Raw genomic sequence first — 20,525 nt, 5'->3', positions numbered from 1 at the left:
TGCTGCTCTATAGTCACCCAGGGAGTCATATGCATTTCCAATGTTATTGTAGCTGCGAGCAATATCAGAATGATTAGCAGTTTCTCCATACACAGCTTTCTTCATATCCAAAGACTTGGTGTAATATTCTAATGCTGCTCTATAGTCACCCAGGGAGTCATATGCATTTCCAATGTTATTGTAGCTGCGAGCAATATCAGAATGACTAGCAGTTTCTCCATACACAGCTTTCATCATATCCAAAGACTTGGTGTAATATTCTAATGCTGCTCTATAGTCACCCAGGGAATCTTATGCACTTCCAATGTTATTGTAGCTGCGAGCAATATCAGAATGACTAGCAGTTTCTCCATACACAGCTTTCTTCATATCCAAAGATTTGGTGTAATATTCTAATGCTACTCTATAGTCACCCAGGGAATAATATGCATTTCCAATGTTATTGTAGCTGTCAGAAATATCAGCATGTTTAGCAGTTTCTCCAAACAAAGATTTTGTCATATCCAAAGACTTGGTGTGATATTCTAATGCGGCTTTATAGTCACCCAGGGAGCGAAATGCATTTCCGATGTTATTGTAGCTGCGAGCAATATCAGAATGACTTGCAGTTTCTCCATACACAGCTTTCCTCATATCCAAAGACTTGGTGTAATATTCTAATGCTGCTTTATAGTCACCCAGGGAGCGATATGCATTTCCGATGTTATTGTAGCTGCGAGCAATATCAGAACGATTAGCAGTTTCTCCATACACAGCTTTCATCATATCCAAAGACTTGGTGTGATATTCTAATGCTGCTCTATAGTCACCCAGGGAGTCATATGCATTTCCAATGTTATTGTAGCTGCGAGCAATATCAGAATAATTAGCAGTTTCTCCATACACAGCTTTCTTCATATCCAAAGACTTGGTGTGATATTCTAATGCTGCTCTATAGTCACCCAGGGAGTCATATGCATTTCCAATGTTATTGTAGCTGCGAGAAAAATCAGAATGAATAGCAAATTCTCCATACACAGCTTTCCTCATATCCAAAGACTTGGTGTAATATTCTAATGCTGCTTTATAGTCACCCAGGGAGCGATATGCATTTCCGATGTTATTGTAGCTGCGAGCAATATCAGAATGATTAGCAGTTTCTCCATACACAGCTTTCATCATATCCAAAGACTTGGTGTGATATTCTAATGCGGCTTTATAGTCACCCAGGGAGCGATATGCATTTCCGATGTTATTGTAGCTGCAAGCAATATCAGAATGACTTGCAGTTTCTCCATACACAGCTTTCCTCATATCCAAAGACTTGGTGTGATATTCTAATGCTTCTCTATAGTCACCCAGGGAGCGATATGCATTTCCGATGTTATTGTAGCTGCAAGCAATATCAGAATGACTTGCAGTTTCTCCATACACAGCTTTCTTCATATCCAAAGACTTGGTGTAATATTCTAATGCTTCTCTATAGTCACCCAGGGAGTCATATGCATTTCCAACGTTATTGTAGCTGCAAGAAATATCAGAATGACTAGCAGTTTCTCCATACACAGCTTTCATTATATCCAAAGACTTGGTGTAATATTCTAATGCTACTCTATAGTCACCCAGGGAATAATATGCATTTCCAATGTTATTGTAGCTGACAGAAATATCAGCATGATTAGCAGTTTCTCCAAACAAAGATTTTCTCATATCCAAAGACTTGGTGAGATATTCTAATGCGGCTTTATAGTCACCCAGGGAGCGATATGCATTTCCGATGTTATTGTAGCTGCGAGCAATATCAGAATGACTTGCAGTTTCTCCATACACAGCTTTCCTCATATCCAAAGACTTGGTGTAATATTCTAATGCTGCTCTATAGTCACCCAGGGAGTCATATGCATTTCCAATGTTATTGTAGCTGCAAGCAATATCAGAATGACTTGCAGTTTCTCCATACACAGCTTTCCTCATATCCAAAGACTTGGTGTGATATTGTAATGCTTCTCTATAGTCACCCAGGGAGCGATATGCATTTCCAATGTTATTGTAGCTGCTAGCAATATCAGAATGACTAGCAGTTTCTCCATACACAGCTTTCATCATATCCAAAGACTTGGTGTAATATTCTAATGCTGCTCTATAGTCACACAGGGAGTCATATGCATTTCCAATGTTATTGTAGCTGCGAGCAATATCAGAATGACTAGCAGTTTCTCCATACACAGCTTTCTTCATATCCAAAGATTTGGTGTAATATTCTAATGCTTCTCTATAGTCACCCAGGGAGCAATATGTATTTCCAATGTTATTGTAGCTGCTAGCAATATCAGAATGACTAGCAGTTTCTCCATACATAGCTTTCCTCATATCCAAAGACTTGGTGTGATATTCTAATGCTGCTCTATAGTCACCCAGGGAGTCATATGCATATCCAATGTTATTGTAGCTGCAAGCAATATCAGAATGACTTGCAGTTTCTCCATACACAGCTTTCCTCATATCCAAAGACTTGGTGTGATATTGTAATGCTTCTCTATAGTCACCCAGGGAGCGATATGCATTTCCAATGTTATTGTAGCTGCTAGCAATATCAGAATGACTAGCAGTTTCTCCATACACAGCTTTCATCATATCCAAAGACTTGGTGTAATATTCTAATGCTGCTCTATAGTCACACAGGGAGTCATATGCATTTCCAATGTTATTGTAGCTGCTAGCAATATCAGAATGACTAGCAGTTTCTCCATACACAGCTTTCATCATATCCAAAGACTTGGTGTAATATTCTAATGCTGCTCTATAGTCACACAGGGAGTCATATGCATTTCCAATGTTATTGTAGCTGCGAGCAATATCAGAATGACTAGCAGTTTCTCCATACACAGCTTTCTTCATATCCAAAGATTTGGTGTAATATTCTAATGCTTCTCTATAGTCACCCAGGGAGCAATATGTATTTCCAATGTTATTGTAGCTGCTAGCAATATCAGAATGACTAGCAGTTTCTCCATACATAGCTTTCGTCATATCCAAAGACTTGGTGTGATATTCTAAGGCGGCTCTATAATCACCCAAGGAGTTATACGCATCTCCAATGTTATTGTAGCTGTGAGCAATACCAGAATGACTAGCAGTTTCTCCATACACAGCTTTCATCATATCCAAAGACTTGGTGTGATATTCTAATGCGGCTCTATAGTCACCCAGGGAGCGATATGCATTTCCAATGTTATTGTAGCTGCGAGCAATATCAGAATGACTAGCAGTTTCTCCATACACAGCTTTGGTCATATCCAAAGACTTGGTGTGATATTCTAATGCGGCTTTATAGTCACCCAGGGATTTATATGCATTTCCAATGTTATCGTAGCTGCTAGCAATGTCGGAACAAATAGAAGTTTCTCCATACACAGATTTCTGAATATCCACGGCCTCAGTCAGAAATTCTAAGGCAGGTCTGTACTCACTTAATGATAAATACATCAGTCCAATGTTGGAGTATACTTTAGAGGTATCTCTGTGATCAGTCCCAGCGTGTAAGTCACACTTTATTATATCTAAAGTGGTGATATTCTCTTTGCCCTAAAATATCACTCAATTATATTAGGGTATAATACATCATCATCTGTCATGTTATCTACCATCCATATAGTTAGCATCTAACCGTCCATTGAACTCGGCCATCATATACACTTTTATGTTATAACAAAAATCTGACAGATGTCAGGTGTAAACTGTTTGTTTAGCTGCAGAGCTAAGTAACACTTGAGTATTATGATTGGATTGCAGCTTCAGTAATAGTTATTCAAGGTTGAGAAAATTCAAGCCATATTTTAGTAAATGCGCCGATGTTACTTTGATATGATATAATAAATTAAAATGATTTTAAATGTTGTCCAAGCAAAATGATGTTTTTGTGTATTTAGTAAAAATAAAGTACAATGGTGATCTTAATAGAGTAACAAAGAGAATTCTTTCCTACAATGCTATAAAGTATAATACGCTATATCATCTAAAGTATTAGTTGTAGTTTTAGTGTATGTTTTTATTTATATTGTTTTTAATAACTACAATAATAATTACAATGATAATGAACTGACTGTAAGACTAAATAAGTTTTTAGCAAGTTGGATCATTGGATAACAATTCTTAAATAAAATTATTATTACATTAAACTAATTTTAGGATTATTTAAAACTATTAATCTATTAGTGTTAGTATGCTCTTTATTGTTGTTTCATATAAATCATTTAAAATTGTTCATGGTTGTAAAATAACTTACTAGTAATTGCTAGCAACAATTCATTTATAAACATTTATGAATGTCTATAAAATTCCAGTTCAGATCTGGTTATAAGTAGTATGTAGAGAGCAGATCTACACACGTTTGCACTTGTGGGATTTTGGGTACATTTTAGCCCGAGAACCTCGGAGAATGGTGTTGTCTGATGGAAAGTTTGGGGGGGTAGGTGTGTGAGTGTTGGGAGCTAAGGTTATGAAGTTTGAGAGGAATTGTGGGAAGGATGCGGTGCTGGTCGAGAAGAATTGTGGGAAGGATGAGGTGAAGAGGGCGATGGTTTCGGGTTTCGATGCGATGGGTTTGGGGTTCGGGTGTCGACGAGTTGAGCGATCGATCGTCGAATGGTTGGGGTTGGGTTGGCGACCGGTGGGGTGAACGGTGTTATGTCGTTTCGGTTGAATGAACGCTGATGTTGGACGAGTTCGGGCGTGTCTATTCGTGGAATCGGTTAAGTCTCCCTTCGTTATAAAACTCTTTAAAGATGAGTAATAAGAAAGGGGAAAGTCGAATGATTTATTCATTATGAAAAAATTCTTTTGAGAAGACATGAAGAGTCTTTATAGAAAACTAGATGATATATTTCAAATTTCTCCAATACTATTTATTAGTTTTGGATTTTTTTCGGTTAACGGTGAATTTTTACGAAATATAATTCAATTAGAACATAACCCCTCGGATTGTACTTATGGTATAGCTAGTTATGAAATTATTCAAAGGTTGGGAATTACTGAACGACTTGTTCAATGGGCTAATCCATCTTCACGGTTAGCGAGATATTGTGTAGGCAACTCAGCTCGTTCAAGGTTTTGTGGAAGGAGAGCATTGCCTATTAAGTTTGTTTGTCATCATCCACTTTTCGAAGAAAATAATGGTAGATTTACAGCACCAATTAATACTTCCACTACTCGATCCACCATCAGAACTACACACACATCCAGAATTCCTACCACCACAACTACACTCGCTAGTGCAATTCCTACTACCACCACAACTACACTCGATACCATCATTCTAGCAAGTGGAATCACAACTCTTCCATCATCTGAAAATCTTAAGGAAAATATAACTAATATCCCATTTGTACCAACAACCTCAAGATTATATAATCCGAATAATGAAGAAAGAGAATATGGAAATGAAAGTTTTTCTGTAGAAAGATCCACCATCAGACCTACACACATTTCCACAATTCCTACCAACATTGCAATTACGGACGTTACCACTATTCCAGTGAGCAGAATGACAACTCAGACATCATCTGAAAATCTTAAGGAAAATATAACTGATATCTTATTCATACCAAGAGCCTTAAGATTATATAATCCAAGTAATAAAGAAAGAGAGTATGGAAATGAAAGTTTTTCTGTAGACAAATTACAGGATGTCAAAATTTTTTATCATAATCACATGCTGCTGCTAAAGTTGTAATCTAATTTTCATGCTTTTTCTAAATTTTTATTCCACAATGAAAATGATATGTGAATATTGTATTGATTTTATTTTAATAATAGTATCTTAAAATATACAATAAAATATAAATTCTCCATCTTTGGAGATGAAGATTTTATTTCTAAAGGTTCTATTGATTTGCATATATATATTCATTCAAAAAAAAAAAATTCTTTCTTATAAATACTAATTGCCAGTTTTCTGTGGAGTTGAAGAGCTTGTCACTTCAGAATATTGTAATTCTTTCTTATCGAGATAGAAGTATGTGATGCTTGACTCGCTTTTCTCATCAACTTCTTTTTGTTTTGCATCATCACTGTTTAAATATATAAAACATTGAGGATTGAGAAAGGATGAAATAAATGGATAACTATATATCTTTGGATTTAAAATTCTCAAAATCTACTTACCAAAATATACATTGAGCTAAGCCATCGTATACGTCTTGTCCACATTTACAGGAAGGTAATCCATCTATAGGATAATCCAATGGTAAATCCAATTGCAACTCCGTTTCACTATTTTGAGAGTTTGTTTCTTTCGAGTCGTTTTTTCATCAGTTTCCTTACCATCTTCTTGATACCTGTTTAATATTTTTTTAAAATCCATTGAAAATTGAGAAAAGATGATGTATATAAAATGAATAATTATATATTCATATAAAACTTTAGAATTTAAAATTTCAAAATGTACTTACCAATGTACACATTGTGCTAATCCATCATATACATATCCACATGTACAGGAAAGTAGTCCGTGTGTACAATATTCCCATGGTGTAGCCCAAATTTGAAGACAACTATCTGTACATTTCCATTCTGACATTTTACCCTTCTCAGAATTCTGTTAGCTTATGAAGAGTGTTATGATAATAATGTTTTGTTCTCGATTGCTTTATATAGTTGAACGTCTGTAAAACGCTTGAGTGAGTTTAATGAAAATTTATAAATAGATTACAAAACATTCCTCTATGCTTACATTTTCGCGAAATTGGATTTCACGAAATTTCACATCATATATATTATATAGTCCACTTTTGCGAAATTGAATTTCGCGAAAGAGAATTTCGCGAAATTGGATTTCGCGAAATTTCACATCATATATATTATAGAGTCAACTTTCGCGAAATTGAATTTCGCGAAAAGTGAATTTCGCGAAATTGGATTTCGCGAAATTTCACATCATATATTATATAGTCAACTTTCGCGAAATTGAATTTCGCGAAAGTGACTTTCGCGAAATTGGATTTCGCGAAATTTCACATCATATATATTATATAGTCAACTTTCGCGAAATTCAATTTCGCGAAAATCTGTTTGCTATTTTCGCCTCATTAATTCCTTTGGACACACCCATCATTCTTCAATTCACTATATAAGCATTGCATGATCTGATGGAATATTCTGCCTCATTAACCATCTCTTGATGCCTACTTATATTTGAGAATTTGGGTCGATCGAGCGTTGATACCATAAGGCTTGTATGCTTCAGCTAGAATTCTGTTAGTCGGCTACTCGCGATTAAGTTCGTTGAGTGTCGCTGTTTTCAGGGGCTGTTGTGTGGACAAGCGCCTTGGCATTCGACCTGATTGTTTTCCTAGGTTTACCTATGGAATTCTCCTGTTTGGTTTGGCTTAACCATTCCATAACAGCCTCTCGACCAGTAAATAGATGAAGATGATGAACTAGTAAAGAGGCATACATGGATTAATATGTGGATTATTTTGAGGATAACTCCAACTCAGCGAGAGTATATCAATATATAAAACTTATATCAAAAAAGTAAATAACATTCGGTTGTATTTTTTACCAAGTTTATTTCGATATAAAGTATATATGTATATTCAATTGTAAAATATAGAAAAAAAATTTTATGTCAGTTCTTCTAGTAATTTAACAATTTGGGAAGTTCCTTGAATATGTACATTGTCAAAACCTTCATTTTCTTCGTTATTAAGACTTTTACTAATTTTTCCATTCCAATCATATCTATCTAGTATAGTTTTTCGAACTACATGATCTCGTGTATCTGTTTCAGAAATTTTTAGCATAACTGTTAAAAAATCTTCTATTGAAAATCCTCTGCTCCAAAATATTGCAAAGAGAAGACAGTAATCTCCACATGTTGTTGAAAGAAAACCTTGGAGTAGAACATCATTCCATTTAATTAACTTTATTCCAGAAAGTTTTAAGATTTGAGCGACATCTGGATATGTTGAAGGATCTTGTCCTGTTGAATCGAAATAATTAATTTCGGATTTTGTTCGAATAACTCCTATCCAGTGTTCTCCTGGTTGATAAGAATAGTGTGTGTTAAAAATATATATTCCTTCATTCGATAAAAATTGTTCTATAAATTCATTTCTTGCACAGACAGCAAAAAAATGATTATTAGTCATGTGATCTTGGGAAAGAACATCGAAAATATTTGCTGTATTCATCCTTAGAATATGCTTCCACCACTGAGTCGAACGCTAAAGTCAGAAGCGATTTCCATCATTCCATCCTTTTGTATATATGTATTAAGATAGACATTTTCTGGTGTTGCAGTCCGAAAACCGATATCGATTGTTAGTGAAACATGTCTCATTAAATGAAATCCTTCGGATGAGAGATCTCCTGTCAAATCGAAAGCGTATATTGCAAGTCCAGTTTCATATTCAGTCAGTCCAATTCCACTTCCTTCAGAAGAAAGATCTTTTCCCATTGCATTTAGAAGTTGTACATATGGTCGAGTATACATTCTATTTTCAAAATTTGGAGTATATCGTTTTCCAAAAGGTAGTCCATCAATTTGTAGTTCTACATGACTCACATCGTAATGACCAAATTTGAAAGGATTACGATTGTATGATCCATTTTCTCCATCGTGTGATGAAAGTGAAACAAGTATTAAATTTGGTCTAAGTGTGTTATCAGCAATTTTAATTTGAGTATGGGTTAATCCAGTATTCACATTATAAGATCTGGTGTATACCCGAGAAAGAGGATACTTTGCATTAACACCATTAAGTAGTTTTTCGTTATGTAAAAGCTGAATTGTTTGGTTGATTTTTAATTTTCGAAGATGAAGTACACATTTCGTCAACTTTACTTTTCCCCCTCCTCCAGGAGCAGCTCCTGTTGCCATCAAACAATAACTTGGTTTACTTCGGTCTAGTTCTAATTTACAATTCAATCCTGGAATGAGATATCTTTCCTGTTGAAAAATGCTAAGATGGAGTCGTCCAAAAAACTCAAATGTGTTTGATCCTCTAATAAGATTCTTTCTTGCTGTAGACGCAGTATTATCGAAATCCGCACCATCTTTTGCAAGATTATCATCTTGAAACCATCCTTCTGCTTTTAATTGGTATTGTTTTGCTTCTCTGCTATTATTGAGAAGGGTTTCTATAAACGATCTCATAGGATAATCACTTGAATGTTCAACAACGGATCCATTAATTTTGAATGTTGCTGTTTTGATTAGCGAATGAAAAAACGCATCCCCTGGTACAACATTTACGTTACCAACAGTATTGTCTAAATTGGAACCATCGTCCTTGACTACTTTTCCTTCGATTTGCAAATATGAATTACTTAAATCGATATAGTGATCTACATCTCCAGGTATTTCAATTTCAATTGGTCCATATTCACTGAGTCGTGACGGACCTAATTCACTATAATATCCGTGCTCCACCGAACTATGTGTGCCCGGAACATCAAATATACCCAAACTTTCGTTTATCGTAAAAGGAGAACCCGTTATTTTCAAACCTGTTGAACCAATCTCTCCAGAACTCATCTTTCACTATTGATGTATGTCAATGAAATGAACTAAAAATATTGAGATAATAATATATAAAACATTTCAAATTTTAAAAAATATTTGGAGTGGCTTTTCTCCGTCGTTTTGCAGGTTTGCTACGGTTATTTAATTTTCTTTTCCCAGGTTTTCTAACTCTTGGAATTACTACTTCATCTGTTTCTTCTTCTTCTTCTTCTTTTGGTCTCTCTACCATGTTATTAAGATAATTGGATGCAGCATCTAACCCTTTTTTCCCTAATGAGATAGCCGTTTTTTTTGCTAGAGGCGCAACAGCTTTTGCTAATTTTTTAAATATTCCTGATAGTCGTCCATTTCCCATCACTCTTTTTCCTTTATATGGTGTCAATCCGCCATTTCCTGTTTGATTAGACGTGTAATATTGAATGTAAAAGTTTTTTGAGTCTTCTGGAGTATATGGAATTAATATGGAATTCATTGTTTCTTTCTGAAATGAACCGTTAGTATAACCTTCCCTCCATCAAATGGTACTTTTTCTCCATCATCACTTGTTATAAGGGTCTCTATCACATCAGTAGAAATTTTATCTACTTCAACGTAATGCGCTTGACTGAATTCTGTATAAACTCGAGAGAACTTCTTTCCACTTACTGGGACAACTCGTAACAATCGTACATTTGCATCTCCAACGAGTCTGTTACTTACAATTGATGAATATACGTATAATGATGTAAATCCATAGTTGATATCCGGAGATGTGATGTTTCCGTGTTTTCCCACATTATAAGTTATCTTCGGATCTAATCCTAAGATATTTGCGAAATCTTGTGAAAACGAAACCTGAACACTCGAATCTCTTACATACAACATAGATTTGTTGGATATTTTGTCGTATTCGAATTCTATAGTTGGATGGAAATTGAAGGATTTTAGAACATCATGAGCTCGTTGAATTACTTCATCTATATCTTCGTATCTTCCATTTCCAATTTTTATGTCGAAACGACGAAATCTCCCATTAAGTTCCGCTTTTGTGATGCTTATTATCCCTTCTACTACATTTGGCCAATTATTTAAAAACGATATATCTTTTAGAGCAACTTCCCATTGTCCTTCTGTAAAATCTACATATCTGGCTAGTCTAACTGTAAAGTTTGAATTAGTATTTTTAGGAAAGTCACTAAAAATAGCATCAGAAGGAAGAGTTACGAACTCCGACATTTTCAATTCTTTCAATGAAGTTCAATTCCTTATCATCCTCTTTTATTTAACAAAATCTCTTTCATTGACCCAGCTATTGAATGAATCAGGATATCCCATCCATTTAACGAGTATTTCCTTTGTTCTTCCTCGTTTCCGAGATTTGAGAATTTTCTCGATTCGAAAAAATGTGGGTTTTTTTACTTTCTGTAGTTCATTTTCATAAAAAGTTCCATCAACCGGTTCGTTTGCCAAATCACGTAATTTATAGATAATCGGTCTTTCAAAATCAAGTACTTCTGTAATTTGAAAAACTTCAACCGTCCAATTTATTGTGAAACCTCTTTCGAAAGCTGTTCTAGCTTTACTAATACGAACGTAATCATCAATATTGAATTTGGGAGTACTGTCAGAACTATATTCTCCATTTTCATAAATCCTATTCCAGATTCTTTCTTGATTTTCATAATTTACATCATTCGGTTTTATTCCTAATGTTGTGTGAATAGTATTGTTATATGCTTTTACCATTTGTGGTAAAACATCAATATATCTTCGTTCATCCGAATATGTCATGAATCTATACATCTTCATCCGTAATGTTTTGTTGAATCGTTCTATGATGGAAGCTTTAATTGTCTCATTCTCAGATGTAAACCATTTTACTTTATTTTCTTTCAAAACTTTTTTGACATCTCGATTATTAAACTCTTTTTCTTTGTCTGTTTGAAAAACTCTATAATTAGTTCCATCCAGTACTTTTTTAAGGCTTTTGCTACCAATATACCTGATTTGTTAACAAGAGGTTCTACCCATGCTTTTCTTGAAAAAACATCAATCAATGTAAGTAAAAATGTAATTCCATCATTTTCAGCTCGATGAGATCTAACATCCATTAAATCAGCCTGTAATTGTTCACCAACTCCTGCAACAATTGTAGGTCTTCTTCTAAATTTCGTTTTTATTTGTTTGTGTAACGTATAAGCATCTTCACCACTTAACCATTCTCTAACTTCTTGTTCGCTTTCTTTTCTCCGATGTGCTTCAATCAGTTTTCGTGCTCCACCTAATGAAGATGTTAGATCCGGGGTATAATAGAATTCATTTAGTAAGTCGTCCATTTTCCTCTTGTTCCTACATAAGGTTTTCGTGAAGACGATCTATTCGAATTGGATTTTGATTTATTTGATAAATTCGAGTTCGACTCCTTGATAATTTTTTCAAATAGGTTAAATTGTTTCTCAAATGAACTTGGAGAAAAGGGAGAAGATACAATTGATCTATCTTTATCACGAAACTTTCTTTCAAGAAGATTTCGTAAGTTCTCAGGTTTAATCTCTCCTGTAGATCCTGCTATTTTCCCGGTTAAAGAATCATAATTTCCAGACTTTTCCAATTTTTCCAGAAGTTTTTTCGCTTTAGTTTGATCTTGTTTCGAACCGAAGTCTTCAACTATTGAAGAAATGGAATAAGATCTAGAAGAATTTGACGATGGTTCTTCTTCGTTTAACTTCGGTGGTGATAATGTGTCTTCTTTTTTTGGCGATTCTTTTAAAACTGTAGAGTCTTGAGACGAATTATCTTCGGGTAATTCAGGTGTGTCTTTCTTTAGAGTTTCTTTTGAATTTTGAGGTGCTGAAGGTGTTTGTGACATCATTGAAATCGGTTTTCGAATAGTCGGAGACTGTTGAATTGGATAACTCCAAATTGATTTCATTTCATCTAAAAAATTTTGAAGTTCAGCTGCATACAAATTAACTTTGTTATAGTCTGAAATAGTGTTATCGTTATTAATTTGACGCATCCTATCTCTGGTCTCCTTAACCTTACTTACTCTTGGATTTTCTATTGGATTAAAACGAAGTGACGAACTATAGCCATCATTGATAATTTTTGAATTCTGTTGATTTTTAAATTGGTTTCTTTTGTAGTCGTCTTCAGAAACCAAAAAAAATTTTTTTGTGTACTTAGGAAAGCTCATCTTCCTGCTGAATGATTAATACAAGTTGAGGGATGGCTTTATAATCCGTTTCAATAATCCTCTTCCGTTTTGCAAAATCTTTCGTTTATATTTAAGAGGTTTGTTTTCATCGATAATATTCATCAACTCCTTTTTATGTTGACTCAGAGAATGGTATTGATTTTTCGTTAAAGGTACATTCCCATATATAATATTTTTAACAATTTCAAGTAATGTTCTAATTACTTCTTCTTTTATATGAGGTAAAGCAGAACTGGCAAGTTCATCTGTAAGACTGTTCAGTATTTGCAGAATTACTCTGTTTTTTTTCATTCTCTTAGAAAGTGGAGAATTATCCATGATAACTTAATTATCTTCTTTTTCGTTGTTTAAACAATCCTCCGAGCAATGGTTCAACTAATCCTGGGAGTATAGCACCCTCGATCGGACCTAGTAAAGCCGATAAAAACCCTCCTTTTTGCAAAAGTTGTTTCTTTTCCAAATTCGATGTTTTAGGACTAATCAGTCGAGCGATGTTCGTACTTTGTCGATTCAAAGCTTTATACTGAGCAGCAGTTAGTCGTTCTTTTCTTTTAATGAGTAATTTCACACAATCAATAATTGCTAAAATTAAATCCGTTTTAGCATTTTTAATAATTGAATGTTGAGAAGAAATAGAATCACCAACTAGAGTTAATAAAGTTAGTAAATTTCGTTGAATTCTTTTTGTTTCAGCCATATCTATGTGATAATTTTAGTGATGTTATAGTAATCACTCAGAAGAAGATACAGAAGTAGTATGGTGAATATTTAAAGAGAACTTGGAATATATACTTGTTTTATTTAATTATGGAATTCCAATCAAAATCGATTGCTTAATTAGGCTTATAAATAATCATAGGTGTAGAGTCAACAGGAGGGAAATTTCCCATAATTCTCATTGTATCATCGGTTTCTTGTCGGAGGTCCAGTCGCATGAAGGAATATGGTGAAGATGTTGCATCTCGGTAGGATTCCTGAAAATATTTAACTTGTCCAGGAAAAACTTGTTTTTTTAAAAATGTGATTGATGTAGAATCCCTGGGGTTTTTTCCTATAAAAAAATAGTGACTATTCAACGAAATTGTTCTAAGTTTACCAAAGAATAAGTTTTGTGTAATAGTAAAAATACTAATATTTAGATGGTGACTTTCTCGAGTATACAAATTGTTAGCCATCTTGATATTTGATGATAATTCCTCCATTAGATCATCAATGATCATCCATCTATTTTCTCCATCTTTGGGAAAAGTACTCGGATCTTTCAATCCTTCATGAAATTCCACTCCTTTCATATCCTCAAAAGCTTCCTGCCATATTCCATAGCAATATATAATTTCGATTGGAGAAGGGGTAGATATTAATTGAGATTGTTCAATCAACCGTTTAACGAGTTGAGTTTTTCCTGATCCTGTTGGTCCTGTTATCATAGATGTGAAAGGAGAATGTAACCTCACATCAATTGATTGTAGTCCGTCTTTCTCCATGTTTTGATAATTACTAACATTGAAGTTTTCATTTCAACTAATTATAATGATGAGGAGATGTTTTCAAAAATCACACTTTCATTATTCATAAGATTTTGAAAAAATACTTCTACATAGTTCACAGTAGCATTCATCTTTTCTCCTGTAATCCGAATAAAAAAATATTCAATCAAAGATGAAGCTACAGTTATTGCAAGTAATATTAAAACCGGTCCAAAAAATTGAAGCAAACTTTGTTGAAGCGGTTTTGATGTAGATTTAGTGATGTTATCAAAATGTTTATGTAATAATACAGTATCTTCAACTAATCCATCTGTATTATCTTTTTCTTCTTCACAAGATTTGTAAACTTTAGAATTATCCTTATGATTAGTTTCCATAATTTTATATATTTTTATATTCCTTCTAGTTGAACAAAATTTTTCATAATGAATAAATCATTCGACTTTCCCCTTTCTTATTACTCATCTTTAAAGAGTTTTATAACGAAGGGAGACTTAACCGATTCCACGAATAGACACGCCCGAACTCGTCCAACATCAGCGTTCATTCAACCGAAACGACATAACACCGTTCACCCCACCGGTCGCCAACCCAACCCCAACCATTCGACGATCGATCGCTCAACTCGTCGACACCCGAACCCCAAACCCATCGCATCGAAACCCGAAACCATCGCCCTCTTCACGTCATCCTTCCCACAATTCCTCTCGACCAGCACCGCATCCTTCCCACAATTCCTCTCAAACTTCATAACCTTAGCTCCCAACACTCACACACCTACCCCCCCCAAACTTTCCATCAGACAACACCATTCTCCGAGGTTCTCGGGCTAAAATGTACCCAAAATCTCACTTTAAGTGCAAACGTGTGTAGATCTGCTCTCTACATACTACTGTTATACCAACCTTTGTGTCAGCAGACAGCGGATTAAAGGATTTAGCTCTAAAACTGTGTCTGAATCACATAGGTTAAGAATTTGGACAACAATCCACTTGACACAATTTTTAGCTTGGTAAACTTTTTGAGATCTCTGATATTAATTAGGCCTACATTTTGGGTCTAAATTTCTTTTACATTTTTGCTCTAACAAAGTAATTTTTTTAGCGCACTTGAAAAAATCACTAAAAACTTGTGTTGAAGAAATATGACATCTGCAACAGCTATAGGCTATACATTTAAATAAATATAAAAAATATAAATAAATATAAAAATATAAATATAAATTAAAATATATATATAGTAACACAACCAGCAGCTGACAGCTATTCCCTTCATTACTTATTATACCTGCCATGATTACATTATATATATAATATATTATATACAATATATTATATATATAACATATCATAGGCCTACATATATTATGTGATCTTATTTAGTAGTTGATAAAATCATGCTGGTTTATTTTAAATTGGAAATGTTGATAAGAGAAAATAAAATAGTTTTGTGTAAAATAAAAGTAGAGATTGCAGCATTCAGCTAAACAGAGTTTATATTAGTGTCGCCAGACATATGATACAATTAAAAACTTTATTTTCTATTATAAATTATATCATTAGGAAAATTAGATATGGAAATTTTCAAATAGTTGATTTTTTTTTCACATGGATCTACTCAAGAGTAGCTCAGACATGGATCAAAAAAGTCAAGAGTGACTATGATTTCAATGAAAATTCAAAGTAACACCTTATTATTTTTTTTCTAAATATTACAGTTTATTATATTGTTAGTTTATTTATTAAATTATTAACTTTCAAACAATTTTATGTAACACAATTTTCTATATGCAAGAAAAATTCTTTCAACATGTCTAGCTAAAAAAATAACAAGTGAAAGATGCATAATACTCAATAATCAATCAATAATCATTAGTCCATCATTTCATAAGTACATTAACCAACTTTGGAATTGATCTGTCTACCAAATTTACCAAAATGAATAATTAGTCTACAACAAATAATTACCAACAACTTAAGAATTTAGTTTCCGTCTGCAAATCCCTCAAAAGGTTAAACTAAACTTCGCTTTCATGTATCGTAAAAGTCGAAACAGGAACTTGGATCAAAATGTTGGTGGCTCAAAAATGCTTAAAAAACGCAAGTTGATCACCACGACAGAGGGCTGAACCCTTTATACAATACATGTGTAATTTACACTTTGGCAGCAATAGTTGACACTCACCTTTGGCAGCATCCTTCTAGCATCTATCAAGTTACCAATCTCTTCATAGCAGTGCCCAGCTAAAAGTTTAAATAGCTCTGTGGTTGCTTTACTGCTATCGATGAGATGGCTGAGATATTGTAGAGCTTGTTGGTAATCCCCGGTAAAGTACAGCAGATAGGCACAAAGCTCAGTCTCCTTGCGCACAAAAGATTTACCATCAGGCATACTCGTTGCGCGTTCCTTTACTTTATCAAAGAAGAAAACTAGTTCAGAAGATTCTAGAGATTTACCGATTGCCTGTTCTAGCTCTTCTTTAGCCTCGGAGTATTTGCCCATAAAGTATAAAACCGCAGCTTTACACCAATGGTCATTTTTCTTTACAAAAATGTCTTTGCATATAGATGAGATTGAGATGGCAACGTTTCCAGTTTTTTTAAATGAGTGAGTGGCTCTTGATACACCTGCTTTCACAGATTGTTTGATTGGAGCAAGCAAGCACCCCATGGTTAGGATTAACTGAGGGGGTGCAATGTAGGTCTCACTCTGCGCTGCAGTTGGTTCAGCAGCAACCTGAATAAACTCTGCCTGAGCTTCCAGTCTGAGATAAGCAGATGTACGTATGTAAATAGATGAAGCTAACAGAATGTTCAAGTACTCATGATTTTCTTGGGACAACAGGCCATTTTCTCGCATGGTTGAAAAGACCTCCCAGCAATACGCAGCATCAAGCCCTAAACACATTTTCATATTGTTTGCGAGTAAGGTTGGATATCGGAAGAACTTCTCTTTAACTTTTACACTATGGTTTTTTGGTGGTTGAAATTTAGTGAATTCAAGAAGGAATGAATATGTTTGAATGTCCTGTTGAAATGATTGTAAACGTTTCTGCATAACGTTAATTTTGTCTGCAGGCACAGAATTCTTATAACTTCTTCGGGCTGACTGAAACGATCGATACGGCTCATAAGGGTCCGATGTCGACTCATTAGCTAAAATAACAACAGTTGATGAGAGCATGTCAGACTTGTCTGCGGCATAACTATCAAATTGTTTTTCAGCTTCATTTTGGTAGAGCATCATGAGCTCGTCTACAGTGAATGTCAATTTATACCCTCCTTTGCCATTTCCTGTCGGTATGTTACCTGATCTTTGTGTAATTCCATCAATTCTGTAGCCAACAACTATGTTATCGGTGGAGATCTGATGGTCCAAGTAGTCATTCTCAATCAGTTCCTGGATATCAAAAGCTTTTAGTGGTGTCTCCCTAAGATTCCCTATACGGAAGTAGCTGTCTACTGCTAGTCTTTCAAAATAGCTGGAGTTCTTTTCGACTATTATTCCATATTCCAGGTCAGAATATGGAGTTGCCTCACCTTTAGCAACTGAACCGAGACCTATGACTACAAACTTTCCATTGCATTCTTCATTCAACCTCTTTAGAAGTTTAACACTTGTTTCTAAGATGTTCCTAGAAACATTGATGAGGCCTTTTGTGCAATTTTTACTTGCTTCAAACACCTTTTTGCACAATACTTTGGCTTGTTGCTTGCTGTTTTCACTAAATATGTCATCAGTTTCCAATTCTTCAACTGAGCCATTCAAGCGTTTGAAATCTTCATTTGTCTTCTCTCGGTACTCTTCGAGAAGCTTTCCATGGTCTCTAGTTAACTCTTGATGCTCATCATAGCTGATTGGATGATTACCTTTGTACCAGCTCTCTTCTATTTCATAGACTAACTTATGTCTATCAGTTAGTGGATCCTCTGCTACACAGAAGTTAGCCAGACCATGAGCCTGTAAATTGTATAAAAAGTTAAAATATAAAGTAGAATTTATAAACAGCATTATCAGATAATATAAATTAATAAATCTGAATGGACAAATTAATATTTATCACATTTAATCCTATAGGCATTTATTCCAATTTATCATTTGTAACTCGAAAATGTCTGTCTAAGTTTCTAAGGTAATGAAATGGTGAATAAAATCTATATTTTATTTAAAAAATTAAAATTGAGGAGCAAGTCAGAAGTTTCGCATCTCATTTTTGGTGTTTTTCGGTATCGTGTTGCTCTTTTGTTTGAGTTTCATAAAGATGGAAATGAAGACTTAGTTTTTTTAACAATGGATTCCACTCTATCATTTTCTCAAATCGTTGTTAATCAACTCAGAACAAGTAAAAAATAAACTAAATTAGATCAATTATTGGCCTGTACAACATTAAAAAGGTTTTTGCACAGAAAATTATTATTTATAGACATATACAACATTTAACATTCTACCTTTGAAATGAAAGTGTTTGCTTGTTTCTGTGTGCTCAAGCAATGCATAATTCAAATATTTGAAAACTCGAGTTATAGTTAAAAAAGGTTGTTGACAAACGTTTCTTACTTCCTATGCTACACATTTGTTCAGAATGTAAAACAGTTTATAAACAGCGGCAGGTAATGTAGTTGCTATTGGCTAAGTTTTTTTGTCAAATGAATTTGAGTAACTTAAGCTAGTAATTTAATCTATAATAATGTGGCAGTGAGATACTAGGGCCCGAGGCCAAAAAAAAAGAGCAAAACTTCTGGACGGCACCAAAGAAACTGGTTCGGATTCTACAACACGGTACAGATCGTGACCAAGCAACAAGGAGGACCCGTCTTACAGCTTGGCTAGAAGTGCGACACTTATTAGGCCATCCAGGTCAGTCACTTACTCAGTGGAAGAGGACCGATTTGCTACTGAGTCAGCATCTGCAACCGGGGAGCAGATCAAATTGCTAAAATGTGTATATAAGGAGTGCGGATGAGCCCCGTGAATCAGAGCATCCGAGAGTCTCGTGTTTTTCATTCGATTACTGCTTGTTGTATACCCTCCACTGTATTATTTACATATTTGAGAAATATTAATTCCTTCATACTCAAGTGATTCTGTTTAGAAATGCAGTGGTTTCCTTTACGCTGGTGGCAGGAGTTGAATTAATCAGATCAACTCCGCAAAAGCCGGTTGATGTTCGAATGTACCAACCGAGGCTACCCTAGTGGTAATAAGGAAAAACCCAAAAAAGCAAGTAATCTGTGGCAAGATACTTCCGCACTCGAATGAGACTAGCTTCCTAAAATGTGGAAGTCTGCCTCCAAAGATCCAAAAAATATCTTTCGTAAGGGTAAGGCATTGAGGTGGCGAACAGACATGCTCAGATTGCAGATGGCAGTACGGATCATCTTGCAGAGGTAATAAAGAAGATTCTGATAACACTCTGGGCCCCGGCTCTAGCTCACCAGTTCAAGTCACCTCGGCTCTCTGGCTCGGAAAAGGTGGAGTACCGTATCGGTCGTGTTCAGTAAGTAGCTGAGGCATATAGATAAACCAAGACGGCAAGCTTGCTACACCTTCTGAAGATCCTGAAGAAGGTGGCTGAGAATTGCAGGCAAGTTAAGTGGGTAAAAGTCGTTTTCACCTCCACTTTTACCTTATATGCTTTATGAGACTGTTTCGATCTTTTTTTGGCAGGCTCAAGTCAAGCTGAGTATCCTGAAAAAGGTCGCAACTACCACCCTTTAAGAACATGTCATTTGAGTCGAGCGCTAGTTTGAGTGGCTTACACCAATTTACCCGATCCTTACCGAGCTGACATGGCCGAATAAACGTTCTGCATTACGCTGAACAACCCTGGCCTGCAAAGATACTTGTTAGCAATCCCTACACCCACGTTAACGATCGCAGTCAGAGCTGGCATGAAGTATCTCCAGATTAAACCTGAAGAACAGCAATTGAAGAGCTGTAGTTCTTAGAGTAAGAGCCAACAGAACAAACTGCAGTTGTGCAGAACCAGACCATCTGTCAACTCAAACTATTGGTGTAAAAGCACAAAAAAAATCAGGCTTAGCAACTGCAGGATAACAAGATGAGAGGCACGGGTTCAAAGAAACTATATCTGCCAAACCTTTCTAATGTTAGGGTGTGGGGGACAGGAACATGACCGCTGAGACTGCCTCAGCAACATGAAGCTACTGAGCTAAGGAAACAGCTATGAACCGCAACAGTAGTGTCAACTGCTAGTTGTAATAAGGCCCCAACTGTCTTAGTTCCGGCAAAAGGCACTCTGGCGCAAGCTGGCTGGGGTCACTGAGCCAGATTGGAATTCAGCCCGCAAAGTTTCAGAAAATAACAAGGGAGTGAT

The 20,525-nt window shown here is 35.2% G+C and overlaps 1 protein-coding gene across 1 annotated transcript; it reads right to left on the bottom strand.

The window, feature by feature from the left end:
* Window positions 1-291: 291 nt before the first annotated feature.
* On the bottom strand, window positions 292-19,702 carry LOC137398194 (tetratricopeptide repeat protein 28-like). Its single transcript, XM_068084301.1, has 4 exons — window positions 19,637-19,702; window positions 16,373-18,148; window positions 3,392-3,564; window positions 292-3,088 (listed from the first exon to the last, which is right to left on the bottom strand). The coding sequence occupies exons 1-4, from the start codon at window positions 19,700-19,702 to the stop codon at window positions 292-294; spliced, it is 4,812 nt and encodes a 1,603-aa protein (XP_067940402.1).
* Window positions 19,703-20,525: the final 823 nt, after the last annotated feature.

The sequence above is a fragment of the Watersipora subatra genome, chromosome 6, assembly GCF_963576615.1.
Source record: "Watersipora subatra chromosome 6, tzWatSuba1.1, whole genome shotgun sequence".
In the NCBI taxonomy this organism is placed as follows: Eukaryota; Metazoa; Bryozoa; class Gymnolaemata; order Cheilostomatida; family Watersiporidae; genus Watersipora; species Watersipora subatra.
Note: the sequence above shows the minus strand (reverse complement) of the source record. Positions and strands in the feature narration are given on the sequence as shown.